Raw genomic sequence first — 18,261 nt, forward strand, 5'->3', positions numbered from 1 at the left:
GAGCTGAACTCAAACGCGCTTGTGTCGGCGTGCGACTCGGACTCGCCGCCACCTCCACTGGCAGCTGCCTTGTTAGTAAGTTACATCAAGGACAGCTCTCTCGTCGACGAGTCGGGGCAATATACGATCCTATCGCGGGCCATCTTGGCGTTCTAGGTCGCCGAGTACCGACGGACGACTATGGTAAAAGCTATACCGAGAAGTGGAGATGTTCATCATTCATGCGCGGTGGCGAGTGCGGCGCTTCACTTTTTTGCCTCACACTCTGCACCTATTTCCGTTCTCTACCCACGGGCGACCGCCGCGGAGCCAGATCGACCAGGACTTCTAGCCAGCCTGGCGGGTAGTTCGGAGGGGTTCGAGCAGCCGTAGTTGTCTGATTATTCTGACGGACTGGCTGCGAGCTTTGGTTGCGACTTTCGGCTGGCGAGGTCGAGTGTCCCTACGAAGGCCCTGCAGCCCTCACCCTCTTTTCCATGCCGCGATTGATTTCGTCCAGGCTGCCCCGTCTGCCGTGGGCTGGGGGTCCCGCGGCAGGACGGCGGCAGCTGCTGAAGGTTTTCCTTGACGTCGGCTCGAGCAGATCGTTATCTTGCCTGCTCCTGCCAGGGCAAGCCTTTCTCCCTTTCTTTCGGCAAGTCCGATCTTAGTGGAGTCGTTGCGGCTTGCAACGCTCGCCCCTTACAACAACACCGTGTAGACAGGAGGAATGCTGACCTTTGCGGCACTGCGCCACCAGCAGTATGGTTGCTCCTGCGCACGGCTCGTGCGACGAACGTCTGGCTAAACCGTCCCGGACCGCATGATCGATGATTCCACCCGCACACGCTCTGCTGGCGGCGGCGCTCGCCATTTGAGCTTTGTTACGTCTGCGGCGCACACTGGGCCTGGGCCTGCAGCGCTGCGGACTCCGCGTACGGGTGTCTTCGAGCCGGGACTGTGGTCCAACAATGTCCTGCCAGTGCGAGTTGGCTGTGGCGCGTTCAAGTCAAGTCAGAGTTGAAGGTCAGTCCGAATTGAAGGTCCTGCCAGTGTCAAGACAGCGATGCCCTTCTGCTGAGGTCCCCGGTGCTATCGTTCCCATGCGGCCCTTGTGCGGCCCTTTGAGGATTGGAGACGGTTACCACCGCCCATTCTGGCAGAGCGGTAGACCCATACTGATTCTGGGGTGGACGGGGCGCATGCCGCGCACCCTCTGTGACCTGGACGTCGTCAACGGCTCCGGCACTCCGGTTCATCCTCGCCTGTGGACCGGACTGACTGCGTTCCACAAGGTGCCGTCCAGCCAGTTCGCACGGTTCGCAAGAGACTTAACTGCAGCAGCGTCCACGCCGCCATACGGGTGACTGCATGTGTCGCACCGCCAAAGAGTGGCCTCGCGGAGGAGAGACGGCTGGCAGGAGACAGCGCGGGCGGTCGCACGAGCGATCGGTCGAGATCTGGCAGTGGCGGGCTCGGACTTGGCGCGCATGACGCGCTGCAGCGATCGTGTGCTCTATCAGCGTGCTGCACCTTGTCCTATTCGAGCCAGTCTGCTCTTTACACCAGGTGGCGGTGCAGTGGCAAGTCTCATCTATTACCATCATGCATCTACAGTGTCTCACCGTTAGGTGTATGGTGCCCAGGAAAACCTGCCTTCATACTGGCCGTCTGTCGAACGGCAGGGGCCGCTTCTGGTCTGCTATTATTGATGGCCCAAGTGCGTGAAAATGCGCGCACCGGCCGAGTCTATCTGATTACCCGTTGCGCTTAGCCGCGTCAACGCCTTCTCGTGCCGCAGTTTCTTTGCGGCGCCGTTTTGGGCGATATGCCCTGACAGAACCGCGTCTCCCTCTCTGATCCTGCACATTCGCGGATCTCGTCAATCTTGAGGAGACCAGGGCATCTGCAGATTCCCAGGCGCACGGTTACCCTCTCCATAACTTTATATGGTCGACATCGCACACACACCCGCCATGCGTAACCCCCCCGCTCTCCTGGGCTACCGTCGACTTCCCCTCCACCATGGTTGCAGAACTGAGTGTCATCTCCGTCAACCTGGCCACTGCGTGCATGGAGAGCTTCCTCTATGGCATCTTCTGCATCCTCTCCGGCACCTCCACCTACCTCCTTCTCCGCCGTGGACATGAGCAAAGCCAGATGAGTGCAGGCGTGAGCCACCGGCCAATGTGGCGGACACCCATGTTTATAGCTGGGTGTTTGATAGCTGTAACAGTCACAGGTGTGAGTGGCCCGCGGCCTTTCCACGCATGTCAACAAGTCTAATGCGTTCGCTTCGCAAGCACTGGATATTGACCGTTGTGCGCGTCTTTGACGCGTTCGTCAACTATCTGGGCGGCACAGAGCCGCTCATTGCTTTTGCGGACCTTTCGAGGATGTCGGAGGTCGTCAAAACTGCCTTCCTGGTCATGACCATTCTCGTTTCCGACGCGATGATCGTGAGCCCCTTCCACGATCATCCTGGAAGCTCCGACTGACGATTCTTAGATTTACCGGTTGTACATTGTCTGGAGCTACAACAAGTTTATCATCATCTTCCCTCTGATGACATGGTGCGGGTTGATTGGTAAGTTCCGCTTCGCGTCGCACCACGCGATTCATCGACCATTGCGCTGACATCCCGCCCGCCCTGCAGCCTGCGGCACTGGTGTATGTTGGCAATTCGCAGTGTATACCCTGGGGGAGGACGTTTTTGAGACATCAGCTGGCCGGTGGATCACAAGCGACTGCGTCTTCACCTTCACGTGCGTATCTCCCATGTGCTAACCTGGTTCGAAACGTTAATGACGCGATGTCCGTCCTGATGCGAACAAATAGCACGAACGTCTACTGCTCCTGTGAGGCATAGATCCTGCTCCGTATCATGGCACACTCCGCTGATCACCCCACCTCTTGCTAGTGCTGATCGCATACCGCGTCTGGCGTACGCGAATCACCTCTCAGGCCTATGGCGGCGCAAACATCATGGGTGCACTCGCGATCATCATCGAGTCCGCCGCCCTCCAATCGTGCGTGCCGCAATCTCGCCCGGAGCGCCCGCGCACTGACCTCACTTCCCCGCCCCCCTGATTCCCCGCACACAGGAGCTGGAACCTTATCTTCTTCGTGACCTACCAAGCGAAGAGCAACATCCAGTTCACGACGTGCGACCTCTGGGCGCCGATCTGCGGGATCTCGCTCACGCTGATCAACCTGCGCGTCGCGCTCGGCTGGGCGCAGAAGGCGCACCAGTCCGCGTCGTCCGGCGTCCCGCGCGTGACCGCCGTCTCGCAGGCACGCTCGTACGCGTCCACCGCGGAACAGGGCTTCGCGATGCGCCCGCTCGCGGTGAACATCACCCGCGTCGTCAACCAGGAGGACGACTTTGGCGGCATGAAGAAGGCGGACTACTCCAGCCAGGGCAGCATCCTCCCGGTATGATCGTGGGCCGTACCGCGGGCTGAGATGGGGCGTCCGGGGGACTTAGATCGACGCCGCGGCGCGGCCGCGCGCGGGCACCTGAGGGACTTTCGCGGATTTATGGGAGGCTGCGCGGCCGTGCTGTTGTATTAATTATACTCGCTCGCGGGATAGACCTGGCCGGGCCCGACTTAATGGTTGCCGTTCGTTCCCTCTCACTTATCTCGTGTGTGGTCATATATGTACATGTTCGCGGGATGCAGTCGCTCGTTTCAGCAGCAGCCAAGTCGCGACTTGAGCGAGAAGGCGGACGTCCAGGCGCAGGTGAGTCGCGAGCGCGAGCTCGAGGCCTCTAATAGAGTATGTGCGTACTGTGTGTGCCCCATCGATGTACTTGACTCCTCCGCCATAGACGGATTACCAGACGACTTCAGATGTCGACAGATGTCTCCTCATCTGGTATCAGTGTTGACCCCCGCTGAGCACAGTTCGCGGTCAGTGGAGTGAACAACGAGTGTTTGTCTCCCTGCGCAGACCTCACTCAAGCTCGCTGCCTAAACGATCGGACTGTTGATCCCTGTCCCTCCAATGAAGTAACTGCATCAGGGGGCGAATCTCTACTTCGCTCGAAAAAAAAGCTCAGTTCAACGAACCTGTGTGCACCGAGTAGGTCGCAAAAACATCCGAAGGAGTACTGTTTGGGGGCCGGTGCCTTACAGTAATAGACTGCACATTATACAAAAGCGCGAGTCAGTCCGATTTGGAGCGCTGGGCAGCTAGCGGGAGAGGGGTACGCGCCAGGGAGCGTCGTGTCGCCCCAAGACGAATAGCAGAATATACCATATAGCTGTATACATGTAGACGGATAAAATACTAGCAGAGCGAGCGGACTACCTACGTACAAGTTAAAGCGAACGACCGTGACAATATATAACAGACCCAGGGCCAGAACAGACCCAACCGTAACTATCCACCCACAGAACGAAACACGCAAGCACACACGCAACCGGCACGCAACCCATCTACAGCAGCAACGCCCACGGCCTCCGCCACCCCGGCGCGGGTGCAGCGCTTGCCTCCCGCGCGCGGCGCCGCTCCTCCTCCCACCGCTCCAGCTCCTGCTTCAGCTTCCGCACGCGCTCGACGTTGAGCGGGTGCGCCGACCCCGCCCAGCGGTGCGGGAGGACCTTGCCGATGCCCGTGCGTTCCTCGACCACCTCGTCCTTCGGCGCGTGCGCGCACTCGGCGTTGTGTGCGCTCTCCGAGCGGTTCTCCCAGAAGCGCACGGCGTGCCGCGGGTCGAAGCCCGCGTGTGCGAGCAGTCTGTGCGGGGGGAGGTTAGCGGTGACAGCATTGGGGTGAGGGCGGGCGGCGTGCTTACCGGGCGGAGACGATGTCCGCCTCGATCTCTTGCTCGTGGCTTGTGCATATCCCAGAGAATTTGGCGAACTCGACGCTGCTTGTTTTCCATACGCCGGAGATGGCGTCATTGATAAAAGGACCGACTGTGAGTAAATGAGCGCCGCGATCAAATGCTAGAGTCGGTGGGGGACATACAGAGCATGGTGAAAGGGAACATGAACGTCCTGATGACGTCCGTAGTGATAGTCACGAGGCTCGGCCCGACGATGGACCCGATCGAAAGTGTCTCGATGTGGTGTGAGAGCAGCAGGTGTGCAACCTCGTGCGCGAGGAGGATGGCGAGCTCGGACGTCTGTTCCTCCGAAGGAGTAGGCCGTGATGGTAAAGGTTGGGCATTGAGGAGGCCGCCAAAAATGGCAGACCACCAAGAAACCTCTTCCGTAGATGTTAATTCCGGGGAGACAACGCTCTCCGCAGGACACTTCGCCATGATGTCGTCGAGGAAGCCAGAGTACACCACGATGCCCGCGGCGCCGTCGGGGCCGAACCCATACGAAAACGCGTTGGACGACTCGGGCCTGTCGACGACCAGCAGCGAATACGGCGGCCCCAGCACAACCTCCTCAGCCGAACGCAAATTTGTCGCCTCCGCCATCCTTCCAATATAGTCTGACTCTCGGAGGCGCGGCCGGAGTGGATAGTCGGACGGCGGCGGAAGGGGCACCTCAGTCGCGCCTTCGATCCAGTCTGGCCGGAGCTCTTTCTCGGCCTGGAGGACGGGGATGACACCCTCGAGGCGGCGTAGCGTCTGTTGGACCCAGCGGTAACGCCAGTCGGAGGGGTCGATGAGCTTGGGCGTGTCCCCGCCAGAGGCGAGAATCTCGCCGACGGCGGCATACCACCCAGTGCCGGCCAGTTGGAAGGCTATGTCATCCTCTTCCCAAGGGGAGAGTAGAATGAATCTCCATCTGAAAGGTCAGTCGTTAGAGTGTGACTTACAAACCGATCAGTTGTGTGCTTCGGATATAGCTCTGACGCAGCTCTGAAATGATGAGCAGTGCTACGAAATAGTGTAAGGAGACTACCGGCTGATTGTGCAATAATGAGAAGAGGGGGGAAGCCACTGGTGTCGCAGGTGACAGAAGGAATGTCAACATCTGCTTTCAGGTGCAAGGCATAGGTAAGACCGCTGTACGTGGACGATTGCGTTCCGTGTCATGTCTCACGCAGTCACCGCGATCAATATCAAATGGCTCCAGCGCCGAGACAGCGCCGAGCTATATCAGAAGCACCATAGTAGAGCCAGAGACATACCTGCCAGTCAACGGCGTTCGTTCAATACCTGCGAGGAGAGTAAATGCTACAACCACGCCTGGGATAAGGAGCAGTATTCGGGTGATCTTCCGAGCTCTCTTCAAATATGTGATGGCCCTGCGTGCTTTGCCATCGAGGTCCATATCTTTGCCGCGACCAGCTTGTCGCATCTTCTCGATCTTTTCCAGCACTTTGCGTGAGCGGAATTTCGAAAGGGATGCGAGAGGGATGAAGGTCAGAGCGACGCGGAAGACAGTCTCTGCGACAGTAAGTGCGGTGGATGTCTGTAAGCAAGCATGGTTATATATCAGCTACACGGCGTCTTCGCCGTGGGGGACAATAGGCCCTTCAAACTGAGCACGGCAAGACGAAATGTCATACATGAACCCAGCAGAGGACATAGAGTGCACTTCTTGTTTTCGAACGGTGATGGTGATGGCATTGTGCGCTGCCTCTGCTCGATGCATGCTCTGTACTCATTCTAGGGGCCTATCAATCCACTTCGGCACATGTAGATGCCTCATACCTTGAAACACCAGATCCAAGGGGGATGAACATCAACTGCCGGGGACTTGAAGCATGGAAATGTCTCTTCGAGGGAACCGTCGTAGGGCTTTTCGGGGGCAAGCGGGACCGAGACTGGTGAAGGGCGGGTGACGCAAGGACATGAAGAGGTCTGCCATTTGCCGACCAGCTGCGTGAGGGTAGAGAGCGAATGGCATAGCCCGACCAGCGGCTGACTCCTAGAAATGTGGAAGAAGAGCTACCCAGGACTGAAGCCATCATCGTGGACCGTCATAAGCGGAAGGAGGAGGAGACCCTGAGATTGGCGCATACTGCGGGGAGTCGCTACGGGCGTCTACTTGAGGAGGCTCCGCCGCTGCACTGCTCCGCACTCTGGACCCAGATCGCCATCAGGACTGTATCAAGCGATCACGCTTTCCTGTCATACATTGACCGTGACAACGCTTTCGAGACAGGGACTAAGGACGAAACTGGGCACAATGTATCGTACTTATTCCGAGTGATGGAGGAGAGGGGACACCCACAGAGGGATCGATTATTACGCATCATGGTGTTAAGTTATGTTCTGAAGGGGATGTTCACTTCAGCCACTCATTCCGAGCTCCGAGTTTTCGTGTATGCGATCGAGTCTCCCACGGTTCAGGAGGTTGGTTTCCTGTTACGGTAATAGTCGCCAGCTGTGAATTTACGCCCCGAGCCAGTTCGAGATGTGAGGGTTATAGGTCCTTCAACTCTGGCCGTGACAGACAGCCTTCTAATGAGAGACCACGAAGAGATACATAAAAATGATTCGGCCGAGTCTTGCGAGGATTGATGTAGATGCGAGCGCCGACGAACGCAAGTGGCGGGGCCGGCGCTGGAGTCAGGGATCGACTGCGTGTGCATGAGTGATATTACTAGCATCCCGACTCCGTCCATCTCAACAATGTGCTATGTTGCGCCCACTGCTTGGCCGCAGTGCGCCGCCTCTCCAAGCTTTCACGTTTCGACATGTCCCAGCTCGCGGAGGACTCGCGTGGAGAGGAGGAAGAGAGTGTATGTTCCATCTCGTCCCGAGGGTTGAGGCCGGGGTGCAGCAACTTCCCCCGTCCGTTTTGATGAATGTACCGAGACGTGCTCGAGCGTTCCACTCAACGCCTCCGAGGAATGGCTTGCCAGTGATACCGTTGTTTCTCTCGTTCCTCAAGGTATTCATAACGCAGACATTCGAGTCGACCAGACCGACTGACGATAGTTCCCATCGGGATAACCATGTTATCCGCAGACTTCCAGTGCTATTCAACTAGCGAGCACCGTCTCTCGAATCGCTCTGACGTTCATGCCCATTGCCCTCCTCAACAGGCTCAAGAGCCGCAGGAAGCTTCAGAGGATTGACGCGAGGATCAAGGACGGCAAGGCCAGCGACTCGGACGAACTGCAGAAGCGACGGGAGACGGTCACCGAGCGGTTGCGCAACAGTACACGACTCTTCCAACTTGTCCTCTTCACCCCCATCGTCCTCTTCTGGCTCACCATCGTCGCCAGCCTCGAAAGGACGCCGCTCACCGGTCGCTTGCGACTCATCCTCCTATCTCCCGACGAAGAAGAGGACATCGCCGCTCAGCTCGCGGGGCCGGGCTGGTACCGCGCCATCGGCGAGATCCTCACGCAAAACGGCACTACTCGACTCGTCGATCCGGGCGACTGGCGCTACCAGTGGGTCCTCAGCACCCTCCGCCGCCTCGAGAGCGTGATCCCCGTGCTGCAGTACGAGGAAGGGCTCCGGCCAGACTGGATGGACGGCGGGCCAAATGATATTCCCCAGCCTCCGCCAGCGCAGTATCCTTTGCGTCCTCGCCCGCGTGCGTCCGACTACTTCCGTCGATTCGCAGAGGCCGCACGACATCGGACCGCGCAGACCCCAGCGCACTCCATACCCGGCCCACCTTACTCTTTGCTGGTAGTTGACGACCCGGACTCGTCCAACGCGTTCTCGTATGGCTTTGGCCCGGATGGTGGGGGCGGGGTCGTCGTGTTCTCCGGCTTCCTCGAGGACGTCCTGCGCAAGTACCCGCACGCGTTCGTCGAAGAGCCGCAGCCGACGTCCTGGTGGTCGTACATCTTCGGCAACTTCTTCGGGCTCAGCCCGCGCCCGCCTGCGCACCCCGTACCCACCGAGGAGCAGACCTCGGAACTTGCGATTCTCCTCGCGCACGAGCTCGCACATCTCGTTCTCACACATCACATCGAGACGCTCTCCACGGGCACCATCATCTGGCCCGGGGTCATCACCATCTTCACTGACATCGTCCGCTCCTTGCTATTTCCCGTTACTATGCTCTGTACGTCCCTCGCGCCATTCGCCAGCACATTCAGCTAACCAGGATACGTGTAGTTGGGCCGTTCATCAACGATGCCCTCGCCAGCGTCGGCAAAGCAAGCTCGGGCGAGATCTCTCGCATCACCGAGTACTGCACCTCGCAGTCACAAGAGGTCGAGGCCGACATCGTCTCCGCAAGGTATGCCTTCCCTCGCGGTCTTAACAACAACTCCTAACCAACTGCTCCCAGACTCCTTGCACACGCCGGCTTCGACCCGCGGCACGCCATCCACTTCTGGGAGGGCCGCAACGAGACGCCCAAGACGGCAGAGTGCACGCCCGGGCTCGCGGAGGAGATGCAGCGGGCGGAGGAGACGTCGCTGCTCTACCTCCCCCGCCGGTGGATCGGCTCGTCGCACCCGATCAACCTTGTCCGTGTGCAGAGGCTCAGGGACGAGCTCGACCGCTGGGAGAAGGCGAGGTTCGCCGCGAGAGAGAAGCGCGAGAAGGAGAGGGGGAAGGCTGCGGATGCTAGCGCTGCGGCAGAGTGATACGACACATTGCTACGAGTATTTATTGGTCGGTGTTATCGTTGCTTGGCTCATCTCTCCTGTGTCATGGTTCGTGTAGGTCTTCAGTAGACAGTTCACTCACCGGGTCCGTCAGTGTATTTGTAGTCGTATTCGAGCGAACATTGCTATGGGGCTGCTTGCTGTACACCCTCACTGTAAAGTACCCTTGTGGTAGTAATCCTAACAACTCCACTCTGAATCCCAACACCAGAGGCGCGACCGGTATTGTCCAGACGATGGCTACGCAGTAAGCGTATTGCGCCCACAATGTGCTCGGAATACTTGAGGAGCAAAAAGGAAATGACAAGGGAGGCTTCGAACGAAGCATACATCTGAAAAATTCGTAGTGCGGCTTTGAGCAGGGTCAGTACACGGAATCCCCTAGTAAAAGGCGAGGGGATTGTCTGATTGTACTAACCCCAGCCGACATTACAGTATGCGTTAGAACGACCTCATACAACCGAGTTTCGCATTTTGTTCAGCCCGCGCGAAGTCAGCGCCTATCGGGGGCGTGTCACTGTCGGCAAGGACCTGGGCAAGCAAAGGACAGTCTTTTTTTTTTTTTTTAATTCTCCATGTTTACCCTCCGTACGCTACGTACATGTGGAGCCATATATAGTCTGAGCCATACTTGTTCACCCGCCCTGTGGCGACGGAGTGAGGTACAGCGGGTTACGTCGGGCGTCGGGTCGGGCACCAATCACAGTAATGCGATCGCGTGCCACTTGCCGTTCCAACGTATCTTGTGACGCGTCTAACAACTGACTCGCCGAGTCTGCAACTAATACAAGCTCGGGGTCTAGCAGCGCGTCTAAGTCCGGCGTGGGGATGCGTGGCAGGGCACGCATCCCGTGTCGGTCACCGGGAACATCACCGGCAAGGGAGAGCTCAAGCTCTTCCGAATCTTCACGCAAGAGACCACCCTCAGCGTTGAAGGCCTCCCACGTGTTGAATAGCTCGAGCGCAAAGCACTCGCATTTGGCATCGATGGTCTCAATGAACTTTTCAACCTCTTTGTCTGATACGCTGACGTATTGCGGGGGTTTACCCATACGGTTCAGCACTTCTTTCCACTTCCGTTGTTTCCAAACGGTGTGTGCATTAAGCCTGGCCCAAGCCATGGTGCGCTTGGATCCGGCAGCATGGTCGTCCTTGCATTTCGCAAGAATTTCGGTCCATTCGAAGGACCCGACCCATGGGTTCAACTTCAAGAAGTCGAGAACATCAGACGGCTTCCAAGTGCGTTGGAACCGTGAGTAATAAGTGTCCTTCTTTGTTTGGTGCCACCTGAAGGGACCAATGAAGGGACTATGGGAGTGCTTTTTGACGCGAAGCCAAAGAGGACACTCGAAGAGCATATGGTCACGGGTTTCCTTATGTCCACCCTGACCGCATATGCAATATGCGTTCCCATCTCCGAGGAGATTGAATCGCTCTCTGAACTCCCCGCAAGGGAAATGATTGGTGATAACACGACAAAAGCGAGCAGCGTCTGCGTTGTTTCCCCATTCGGACAACCCCTTTTTGAAAATAAAGGTAGGGTTGCGAACATTGGTGGGCGTCAATTCCTTGTGCCACCAAAATTTCTTGCCTAAATAGGCATTAGGTCGCGCAACAATGGACGGGTCTGGAATGCCCGCCACGTTGGCTCGCTGTACATGATCCGGATGCTTGTAAAGCTCCGCCCATGAGTGAAGCATTTCCTTCCGAATTTGTTGGAGTCGGAAGGCAAGCAAAGGACAGTCGCCCACTGGAAATTCATCGAGTTCTGCTTTGCGGGAGGACATATGTAACACTAATCGCAGGCTCATCAGTAGACTGTATAATACAGAATCTTGATTCAGACGATCCATTCCTTGAGTACTTCGTTATAACGGATATGATACATGGGTGTCACAATCTACGTCTGGTGAGATACTGTCGTTCACGGCCGCCAATACATGCAATCGTAGCCTTTCGTCGTGTCTAAGAGATGAAGGTCGCCTCAGCGTAGAAAACACCTTCGATCTCTACCGCGCCAGACACGTCTGGGATCAGTCCACTAGGGACAGTAACAGAGAGCTTGCCAGGGTTGAACCACTGTGGCAACGGATCAGCACAAGCGAGACAGAGCAAGTAGATCGCGGCACCGACCTGGTAAATGTATGGCTTGGTGCCCGCGGCGTAGGCAATCATCGTCTTGATTACGGCTGGGATCTCCGCCAGCACGTCCACCTTCTCCACGAGGCCATTGTATGCACTGGGTTGGCCGACATCGAGGACGAGCGTAGCGTCGATGTTGCCCTGTACATCGGGCAGGATGGATGGCGCTGCCCATCGGAAGGTCAGCTCCGTCGGTGCGTTGTAGCCAGTGTCCGCATCGTGCGCCGTCTTCGTATGGACTGCACGCGACTTTACCTCCGCTGTCTCTGACAGAGGCTCGTCGGGGTATTTGGTCTCCGCCGTGACGGCTACAAGCTTGCCTCCGAGCACGAGCGAGCCGACGTTGACCGCGACGAAGCCGGAGCCCGCCCCCTGGCGCCCGTACGTGTCGATGGTGGTGAACTCCATTTGGATGGCGCTGCACCCGCCGTGCGCCTCGCTGACGAAGTGGCCGAAGTTCCAGCGCGCGGCTACGAGGTTGGGACGCATGCCCTGGATCGCGTGCACGAACATACCGGGGCCTTTCACAGATTCTGCGCGCCCGCTGCGGATGATGGTCCCCGTGGTGGCGGTCAGCGGCCAGATCTTATGGATAACGTATCCCTCAGGATTCGCGACGTCATGCCCGAAGTACGAGAAGCCGCCCTTGGGGCCCTTGCCAACCTTCCAGCCTGGAGCAGACGCAGGACGACGAACGTCGAGGGAGATCTGTAGGTCGTCTGAGAGGTTGACCCGAACGGCATAGGACTCTGCGAATTCGTCTCCTGGGTGGTCTTTGTGCGTAATGCTGAATTGATCGGCTTTGCTTGAGCGTTTGTCGAGCCCCGGCGGTGGGGTGACGAAGTTGCCGACATTTATGGACTTCCAGATGCGCTGCTTCGTCTTCGGATTGTACAGCTTGCAGGTGAACTGGACAGTAGGGTACCACACGCTGGCATGGCGTCAACGTTCGCGCGAAAGCCTGGCGCCATGGAGACTCACCCAACCGCAGAGTGAATAATTTGACACATCAAGTGCGACCCATCATCCAGGATCTGGTACCATATTTGCGTCTCGACAGAAAAGCCTCCCGGGCACGTCCACTCCGTGTCCTTTGGCTCAAGTTCACCGAAGAGCTCCGATGCGCTCTTCCCTGTACTGACAGGGTGGAAATTGGGCGCCTTCGGGTCGACTGGTGCGGATGTGCTGTGCAGACAAGCACCTCAGCACAATCGAATTGTATGAGACATATCGCACTTACGAGAAGAACGAGGAGAACATGATGGGTGCGTCGAGGGAGTGCACCAAGCCGGACGCCGGTACACACTCGAGTGAGGAGCATGCATTCGGCTGGTCCCGCAAGGCGCCTTTTCAGGAAAGATACCGGCCCGGCGGGGACCTCCCAGCGTCGTCCATAAGTGGTGCTCTGGAGTCTCGGAGACCGTGGCAGGCGACGCCCGCCTTGCGTCCACCCGGCACATGCATATGCTTACGTCCGTCAGAGTGCTCATGACCGCAAGCCAACCGCCAGCTGCTATCATCGCGCCTTCGAAGATGTAACTTACAAATGTATAGAATCCGTGCCGAGTTGGCAATTGACTCGTGAACATGACGCTCACCGCAAGTGATCGTTTGTCTCCGTCGAACCCGAGGTCTCACTGACCCGTCAGTATATAACGGAGCTTGCCTAAGCCCGGTGAAGACGTGAGTCGCAGTACGCCGAACGCGCAGACTGAAGGTTTACTCACAGCCGCCATAGAGTCACTCACATTCACCGCTGTGTGCTCGCTGTCTGTGGAGTGCTTATTTCGCACAATCTCACTTCCCCCACAGACCGATGTCTAAACGGATGTCCGACGGTCACGAGAGACTCTCTGAGAGAGTGAGTAGAGCGCAGAGTTAGCTCATGGGAACATCGCGGACTGACACGTCTACCGGTCTCTCAGAGACTCCTCCGTGAGCACAGGGTCCCGCCTTCACCAGTCTGCAACCTACCCTGCGAACTACGAGACACGGTCATAGACCTACTGCATACAGACCATGGATCTTTGAAAGCCTGCAGCTTGACATGTCGGGCATGGCTCCCACGCGCACGCTACCACCTCTTCCGCACCATTTCCATAGATAGAGGCCGCACCGGGGACGCGTTTGCACACCTACTACGATCGTCGCCCACCATATCCACTCACATCCAGGACGTCGAGATCAATGGTAGTCAGAGTCAATCCAACTGGTGGACCACCGACCACCGCAAGGGCATGTTCCCCTGGCCCACTCTCGGTCCGCCTACCCGTGGACACACAGAGACCGATCTGACAGAGGCGGATACCTGGCTCCGACGTATTCTCCCCGAGGACACACATCTTCTGGCGAAAGTCAAATCGCTGCGAATTTCGGCTTTGCCCTTGGGCGGAACCCTTACCGTCGCTCTGCAACCTCATTTCGAGAACGTCAAGGTGCTGTCCGTCGACGGATGCAAGGCCCTTGCGTTCGGCGACTTTATTACGTTCCTTCGCGCGTTCCCTCATCTCGAGTCGCTTCATCTACTCGCTATACAGTGGCTGCCTGGAAGGAGCCATCAGAGTGAAGAGTGTGCCAAGTCCCTCCCTCGAATGCGCTCTCTAGAACTGTCTCACAAAGTGGATGCGGCACCATTTGTCTCGTGGTTGATCGACGAAGAGGCGCACAGCGAGGTCACGTCGCTCAATTGCTCCGTATCCGGGCAGAAATGCGCATCAGCCATCAGTCAGCTACTAAAGGCTTTGGGTCCTACGCTGCGACGCTTCGTGGTAGGATTCCGCGAGACGGGCGATGGTGCAGGTGGGTATACATTCGTCCGTCCAGATTCCCATTATTGACAAGGAACTCCCAGACGTCCTGCGAAAGAGCGCGCTGGAACTGACCCATTCGACCGGATTGCGTAGCCTCCGTATCCAATGCTCTACCGCCAGTTCCACACTACTACAGTCTTCATACCGACCCTCTCTGTCATGGATCGTAATCTTACTCGCCACCGCGAACTCGTCACTGCTCAAAGAGCTGACGATCTCTATCAGCGCATCTGATCTGTGCGCACTGAACATGGAAGGCCTTGACGTCGTACTCTCTCATGTACGCTATGGCGGCCTGGAGCGCGTCATATTCGAAATCGACTTCCAGAAACAACCTATGGACAGGTCTCAAATCTCGCGGGTTAGCACGCGGATGGTCGCCGTGTGGAGAAGAGGGCTTCTGCGTTTCGTGGTCGTTGGAACTGATGCCAATGGGTTCTGAGTAGGTCTCAGTGGTAACTTGTAGCCTCTTGTAGCCGACCGGATGGCGCTAACTTCGGCCACATAGGTACTCTAACCACCCGTTTTACTGCGCCAACTATCATTCTATACGCGTGCCATTACATTCACAAATACTAGCCCCATCGAATAGTCCCAAGTTCGTGACTTGCTATATGTGATCGGTCGCTACAAGGGTATTTATTAGAATAACTACCTCGACCGCGGCCTTTTCCGGGGCAATTCGTGATCTGCCGCGGTTCTGGTGTCGGATATGGCAGACGGGTCTACTTGAGTGGGTGCAAAGTAATGCCGCTCCTCGATCACGTCCATTTCCCGACTTGAACGGCTTGTACTCGCAGAACACGGCTCCTATTGGGGTCATAGGCAGACAACAAATTGTTCGTTACCATGACTGATCATCGACTGCGCTCGCGCAGACATCAGGCAGTCACTGCGATCGACACTCACCGTGGGGACCGGCTCGTCTGGATCTTGGTATGCCCAGGAGATATCCATAGCTTGGTCGGTTGCTACCCTGGAAGGATCGTTCTGCGGCTTCTCAGTCGAAGTGCCAGGATGTGTTTCCGATGGTGCCCCTAAGCGTTCAAAGTACAACATCCCGTTGCGTAATGCCTCGAGCACCGCCTTATTTTGTGCGACGGAGAGGGTCGAAGGGTTCTGAAGAGGTACGGAGGAAGGCCATCCTACGATTCGGATGCCGTACGTGTCAAGCTTGGAGTGGTCTGTCCACTTCATCTCGGCGTTGCGGATGCCAGACGCCGCCCTGGGTGGTGCACACATAAGATCAATGAACGCTAGCGGTCACCAAATTCAAACGAAAAGCGTACCTGACAGCATCCCGCACAGAGGAATAGACGTCCGACTTGAGAGAGCTTGCAGGGCCCTTCCGTCTCGGTGGCGCATTCACGAGCGGAGCATCCGAGAGAGCCGGCTCTCCGGACGTATTCGCTTGTTTGACTTTCGTGCATTGCTCTTGAGAGAGCCTTGCCCCAGCTGCGCCACAGCCTCTATGGCACCTCCAGAACTCGCGGCCCAAGACGGTGCCTCCGAGAAAGCCCTCGTCCGATGGGTCATTGGGATTGACCACAAGGAAGAAGGATTGTAGACCCGCGATCTCTTCAAGGGATTCAAGGGTCCGGGATGTCGTTCGTAAGATAGATGACACTGCCTGATATTAAGCCTCGTACAGTCAAGACGTGTAATCGGGCGACTCACCCTGTTCGGCCAGGCTACCTTGCGGTACTGTGCTTGGACTGAAGAGCTCCTTGCAGTGCCATTTCGCCACCTGGTCTCTGATCTGCTCACAAACAAGTATGCACCAACTAGAGCTACGGCAACGGTTGAAACCAACCTCTTCAAATGGACGTGACTCGCGTTCGGCAAAGGCGCGAAGGTCCGCTAAGCTCTTGTCGAACAATGTCTGTAGCCTCTCGAGGAAGAGCTGTGAGTCGTAATCGCCTTGCATGTCTATGCCTTTCCCCTTCGTATCAATGCTAGTCTCGGAGTGCATATCACAATAGCTGGAACACGACTGAGGATGTGTGCCGAATGAGCTACCACGGGGACGTCACCTAGCTCGTAGCCGCACCGACAATTAACAAAGCATTCATTGAGGTGGCCGAAAGGAGATCCAATCGGGCATCCCCGAGATCAAGATCTGTGTCAATTTCCCTCCGAGCCGCGCGGAAAGGCAAGTACTTCGTCTTCACGCGGCTTTCTGTTCTATCCTTCCGGCACCAATATCTCCAGGGACTTCTTTTCACCATGGGCCGTACGCGTACAAAATCTAAGAAGGCGATTGCCGTGTCTACGAAAGCCTCAACCGCTGAGGAAAGTACAAGTGAACCGTCTATTGCCTCTCTGCTCGAGAAGGCCCAGGCTCTAGTCGTCGAATGCGACTACGATCTTGCAGGTCGCTTCGCACGACGGATATTAGATCGAGAACCAAACAGCGTGCAGGGCAAGGAGCTGCTTGGTGTGGTTCAGCTCGAGACGGGAGACCTGGATGCCGCCAAAACGGTACATTTCTACTTCACTGTGGATCGAGCTGGGATCACGAACTCTATGACTGATCGCAGACTTTCGAATCATTACTGCCTCCGCGAGCAGGCGCGCCGTCAACACCACCGCCATCCGCGCATCTCTACTTGGCCCAATTGGGCGACGATCCACACGCAGCACTGGAACATTACCAGGCAGCAGTCGACATCCTGAATGGCCAACTAAAGGGGAAGGAACGTGCCACGGATCCCCTCGGAACGAATGACGACGAGAAGGAGCTCAAGCAGAATATCGTGCGAGCACTGATTGGCATGGTGGAGATATGGATGGATCCCTCATATGATCTCTGGTACGTCTTGAGTTTGGCAATTAGTCTCATCTTCTCATTTTTGGAGTAGCTTCGATCCTGCAGCCGAGAAGAACTGCGAAGACCTCCTTAACCTGGCGTTGCAAACTGATCCCGGCAACACAGAAGCGTTGCAGATGTTGGCATCTGTGCGACTGTCCCAGCAGAGACCAGACGATGCAAAAGCATGCCTGGAGGAAGCTTGGACACAGTGGAAGAACCTGGAGCCAGGTGCGTTTGCCAACCGTTGCGGATCAATGTGCACACACCTCAGACTTCTCATGCTGCCTAGATGACGTGCGCCTGCCGCCAGTCCCTTCGCGTCTCTCGCTCGTAAGACTATTCCTGGAACTATCGCTCTTTACTCCAGCCCTTCTCGTGTTGCAAGGCATCATGACCGTCGACGATCAGGAAGTAGAGGCATGGTACCTCGAAGGCTGGTGCTTCTTCCTCATGGCTGAGCAAGCACAAGAGAGCGGAGGGAAGCTCGATGAACTCACCTGGGAAGAACTGGCAAGGGATTCGCGTGACTGCCTGGAGACTTGCCAGATGGTACGTGCACGATGTCCCAGTCTGTTGTTGTCGTACTCACGATCCATGTCTATGATGCAGTGGCATGTAAACCAAGAACACCCAGACAAACCACTCTTGCAGCATGTACGCGAGCTGATTGGCAAATTGGAGGCGTTGGGCGTACAACCGTTGTCAGATGATGATGGAGACGATGGCGATGCGGATGGCTGGCAGGATGTAGAGGGGGCTGAAGACAGCGACGAAGACGTGGAGATGTCATAACAGTCATGACGGATTATTGTGTTTGTCACTCGGATCTCTAACTCATCGTCCCTACGTGCTACTAGCTCGCTCTCGTACAGTGGACAAAAGTAACTTACAAACACTGCAAGGATATCTATCTGCTTGATTACGCTGCTGCAAACGTGTCACAGTCCTAAGTTAAGTACGATGCGGCCTTCAGGCCAGGAGGAGGAGGGGATGACATTTAGTAGTCTCGAGCAAGTCGAGAGCGCC

General features: G+C 56.7%; 8 protein-coding genes across 8 annotated transcripts; 4 read left to right on the top strand and 4 right to left on the bottom strand.

The window, feature by feature from the left end:
• Positions 1-1,521: 1,521 nt before the first annotated feature.
• B0H18DRAFT_1036322 (uncharacterized protein) lies at positions 1,522-3,675 on the top strand. Its single transcript, XM_048030354.1, has 9 exons — positions 1,522-1,562; positions 1,626-1,699; positions 1,754-2,223; positions 2,283-2,438; positions 2,488-2,566; positions 2,636-2,744; positions 2,818-2,837; positions 2,900-3,008; positions 3,084-3,675. The coding sequence occupies exons 3-9, from the start codon at positions 2,005-2,007 to the stop codon at positions 3,418-3,420; spliced, it is 1,029 nt and encodes a 342-aa protein (XP_047888049.1). The 5' UTR covers positions 1,522-1,562; positions 1,626-1,699; positions 1,754-2,004; the 3' UTR covers positions 3,421-3,675.
• A 746-nt stretch (positions 3,676-4,421) lies between these two features.
• On the bottom strand, positions 4,422-6,476 carry B0H18DRAFT_1123871 (peptidase family M48-domain-containing protein; the record flags this gene model as incomplete). The annotated part of the gene is made up of 5 exons (XM_048034763.1): positions 4,422-4,722; positions 4,781-4,904; positions 4,957-5,729; positions 6,076-6,359; positions 6,414-6,476. 5 exons carry the CDS (start codon positions 6,474-6,476, stop codon positions 4,422-4,424), a joined length of 1,545 nt encoding a protein of 514 aa, XP_047888050.1.
• A 1,221-nt stretch (positions 6,477-7,697) lies between these two features.
• On the top strand, positions 7,698-9,450 carry B0H18DRAFT_884173 (peptidase family M48-domain-containing protein; the record flags this gene model as incomplete). The annotated part of the gene is made up of 4 exons (XM_048041018.1): positions 7,698-7,787; positions 7,865-8,921; positions 8,975-9,098; positions 9,150-9,450. The coding sequence occupies 4 exons, from the start codon at positions 7,698-7,700 to the stop codon at positions 9,448-9,450; spliced, it is 1,572 nt and encodes a 523-aa protein (XP_047888051.1).
• A 1,019-nt stretch (positions 9,451-10,469) lies between these two features.
• Positions 10,470-10,973, bottom strand: B0H18DRAFT_823046 (uncharacterized protein; the record flags this gene model as incomplete). Its single annotated transcript, XM_048039316.1, has 1 exon — positions 10,470-10,973. A coding segment is annotated over one exon (504 nt), but the record flags the coding sequence as incomplete, so codon positions are not given.
• Positions 10,974-11,222: 249 nt separating this feature from the next.
• On the bottom strand, positions 11,223-12,980 carry B0H18DRAFT_1036336 (oxidative stress survival Svf1-like protein). The gene is made up of 4 exons (XM_048030355.1): positions 12,854-12,980; positions 12,595-12,798; positions 11,605-12,544; positions 11,223-11,550 (listed from the first exon to the last, which is right to left on the bottom strand). The coding sequence occupies exons 1-4, from the start codon at positions 12,871-12,873 to the stop codon at positions 11,437-11,439; spliced, it is 1,278 nt and encodes a 425-aa protein (XP_047888053.1). The 5' UTR covers positions 12,874-12,980; the 3' UTR covers positions 11,223-11,436.
• A 449-nt stretch (positions 12,981-13,429) lies between these two features.
• Positions 13,430-15,054, top strand: B0H18DRAFT_1136832 (uncharacterized protein; the record flags this gene model as incomplete). The annotated part of the gene is made up of 3 exons (XM_048035595.1): positions 13,430-13,490; positions 13,576-14,412; positions 14,465-15,054. The coding sequence occupies 3 exons, from the start codon at positions 13,430-13,432 to the stop codon at positions 14,863-14,865; spliced, it is 1,299 nt and encodes a 432-aa protein (XP_047888054.1). The 3' UTR covers positions 14,866-15,054.
• Positions 15,055-15,242: 188 nt separating this feature from the next.
• On the bottom strand, positions 15,243-16,350 carry B0H18DRAFT_884190 (uncharacterized protein; the record flags this gene model as incomplete). The annotated part of the gene is made up of 4 exons (XM_048041020.1): positions 15,243-15,648; positions 15,713-16,049; positions 16,101-16,182; positions 16,237-16,350. 4 exons carry the CDS (start codon positions 16,348-16,350, stop codon positions 15,243-15,245), a joined length of 939 nt encoding a protein of 312 aa, XP_047888055.1.
• A 233-nt stretch (positions 16,351-16,583) lies between these two features.
• On the top strand, positions 16,584-18,239 carry B0H18DRAFT_1036349 (uncharacterized protein). Its single transcript, XM_048030356.1, has 5 exons — positions 16,584-16,904; positions 16,964-17,235; positions 17,285-17,463; positions 17,525-17,784; positions 17,845-18,239. The coding sequence occupies exons 1-5, from the start codon at positions 16,650-16,652 to the stop codon at positions 18,025-18,027; spliced, it is 1,149 nt and encodes a 382-aa protein (XP_047888056.1). The 5' UTR covers positions 16,584-16,649; the 3' UTR covers positions 18,028-18,239.
• Positions 18,240-18,261: the final 22 nt, after the last annotated feature.

Source organism: Fomitopsis serialis (genome assembly GCF_022376445.1).
Source record: "Fomitopsis serialis strain Sig1Antser10 chromosome Unknown B0H18scaffold_108, whole genome shotgun sequence".
NCBI lineage: Eukaryota > Fungi > Basidiomycota > Agaricomycetes > Polyporales > Fomitopsidaceae > Fomitopsis > Fomitopsis serialis.

Coding starts and splice junctions, on each gene's coding strand:
- B0H18DRAFT_1036322 (XM_048030354.1), top strand. CDS start 2,005: ATGGTTGCAGAACTGAGTGTCATCTCCGTCAACCTGGCCACTGCGTGC. Junction 2,745..2,817: donor GACTGCGTCTTCACCTTCAC/GTGCGTATCTCC, acceptor GCGAACAAATAG/CACGAACGTCTACTGCTCCT. Junction 2,838..2,899: donor CACGAACGTCTACTGCTCCT/GTGAGGCATAGA, acceptor ACCTCTTGCTAG/TGCTGATCGCATACCGCGTC.
- B0H18DRAFT_1036336 (XM_048030355.1), bottom strand. CDS start 12,873: ATGTTCTCCTCGTTCTTCTC. Junction 12,799..12,853: donor ATGTTCTCCTCGTTCTTCTC/GTAAGTGCGATA, acceptor TTGTCTGCACAG/CACATCCGCACCAGTCGACC. Junction 11,551..11,604: donor CCAAGCCATACATTTACCAG/GTCGGTGCCGCG, acceptor CCGTTGCCACAG/TGGTTCAACCCTGGCAAGCT.
- B0H18DRAFT_1036349 (XM_048030356.1), top strand. CDS start 16,650: ATGGGCCGTACGCGTACAAAATCTAAGAAGGCGATTGCCGTGTCTACG. Junction 17,236..17,284: donor GATCCCTCATATGATCTCTG/GTACGTCTTGAG, acceptor TTTTTGGAGTAG/CTTCGATCCTGCAGCCGAGA. Junction 17,464..17,524: donor GTGGAAGAACCTGGAGCCAG/GTGCGTTTGCCA, acceptor CATGCTGCCTAG/ATGACGTGCGCCTGCCGCCA.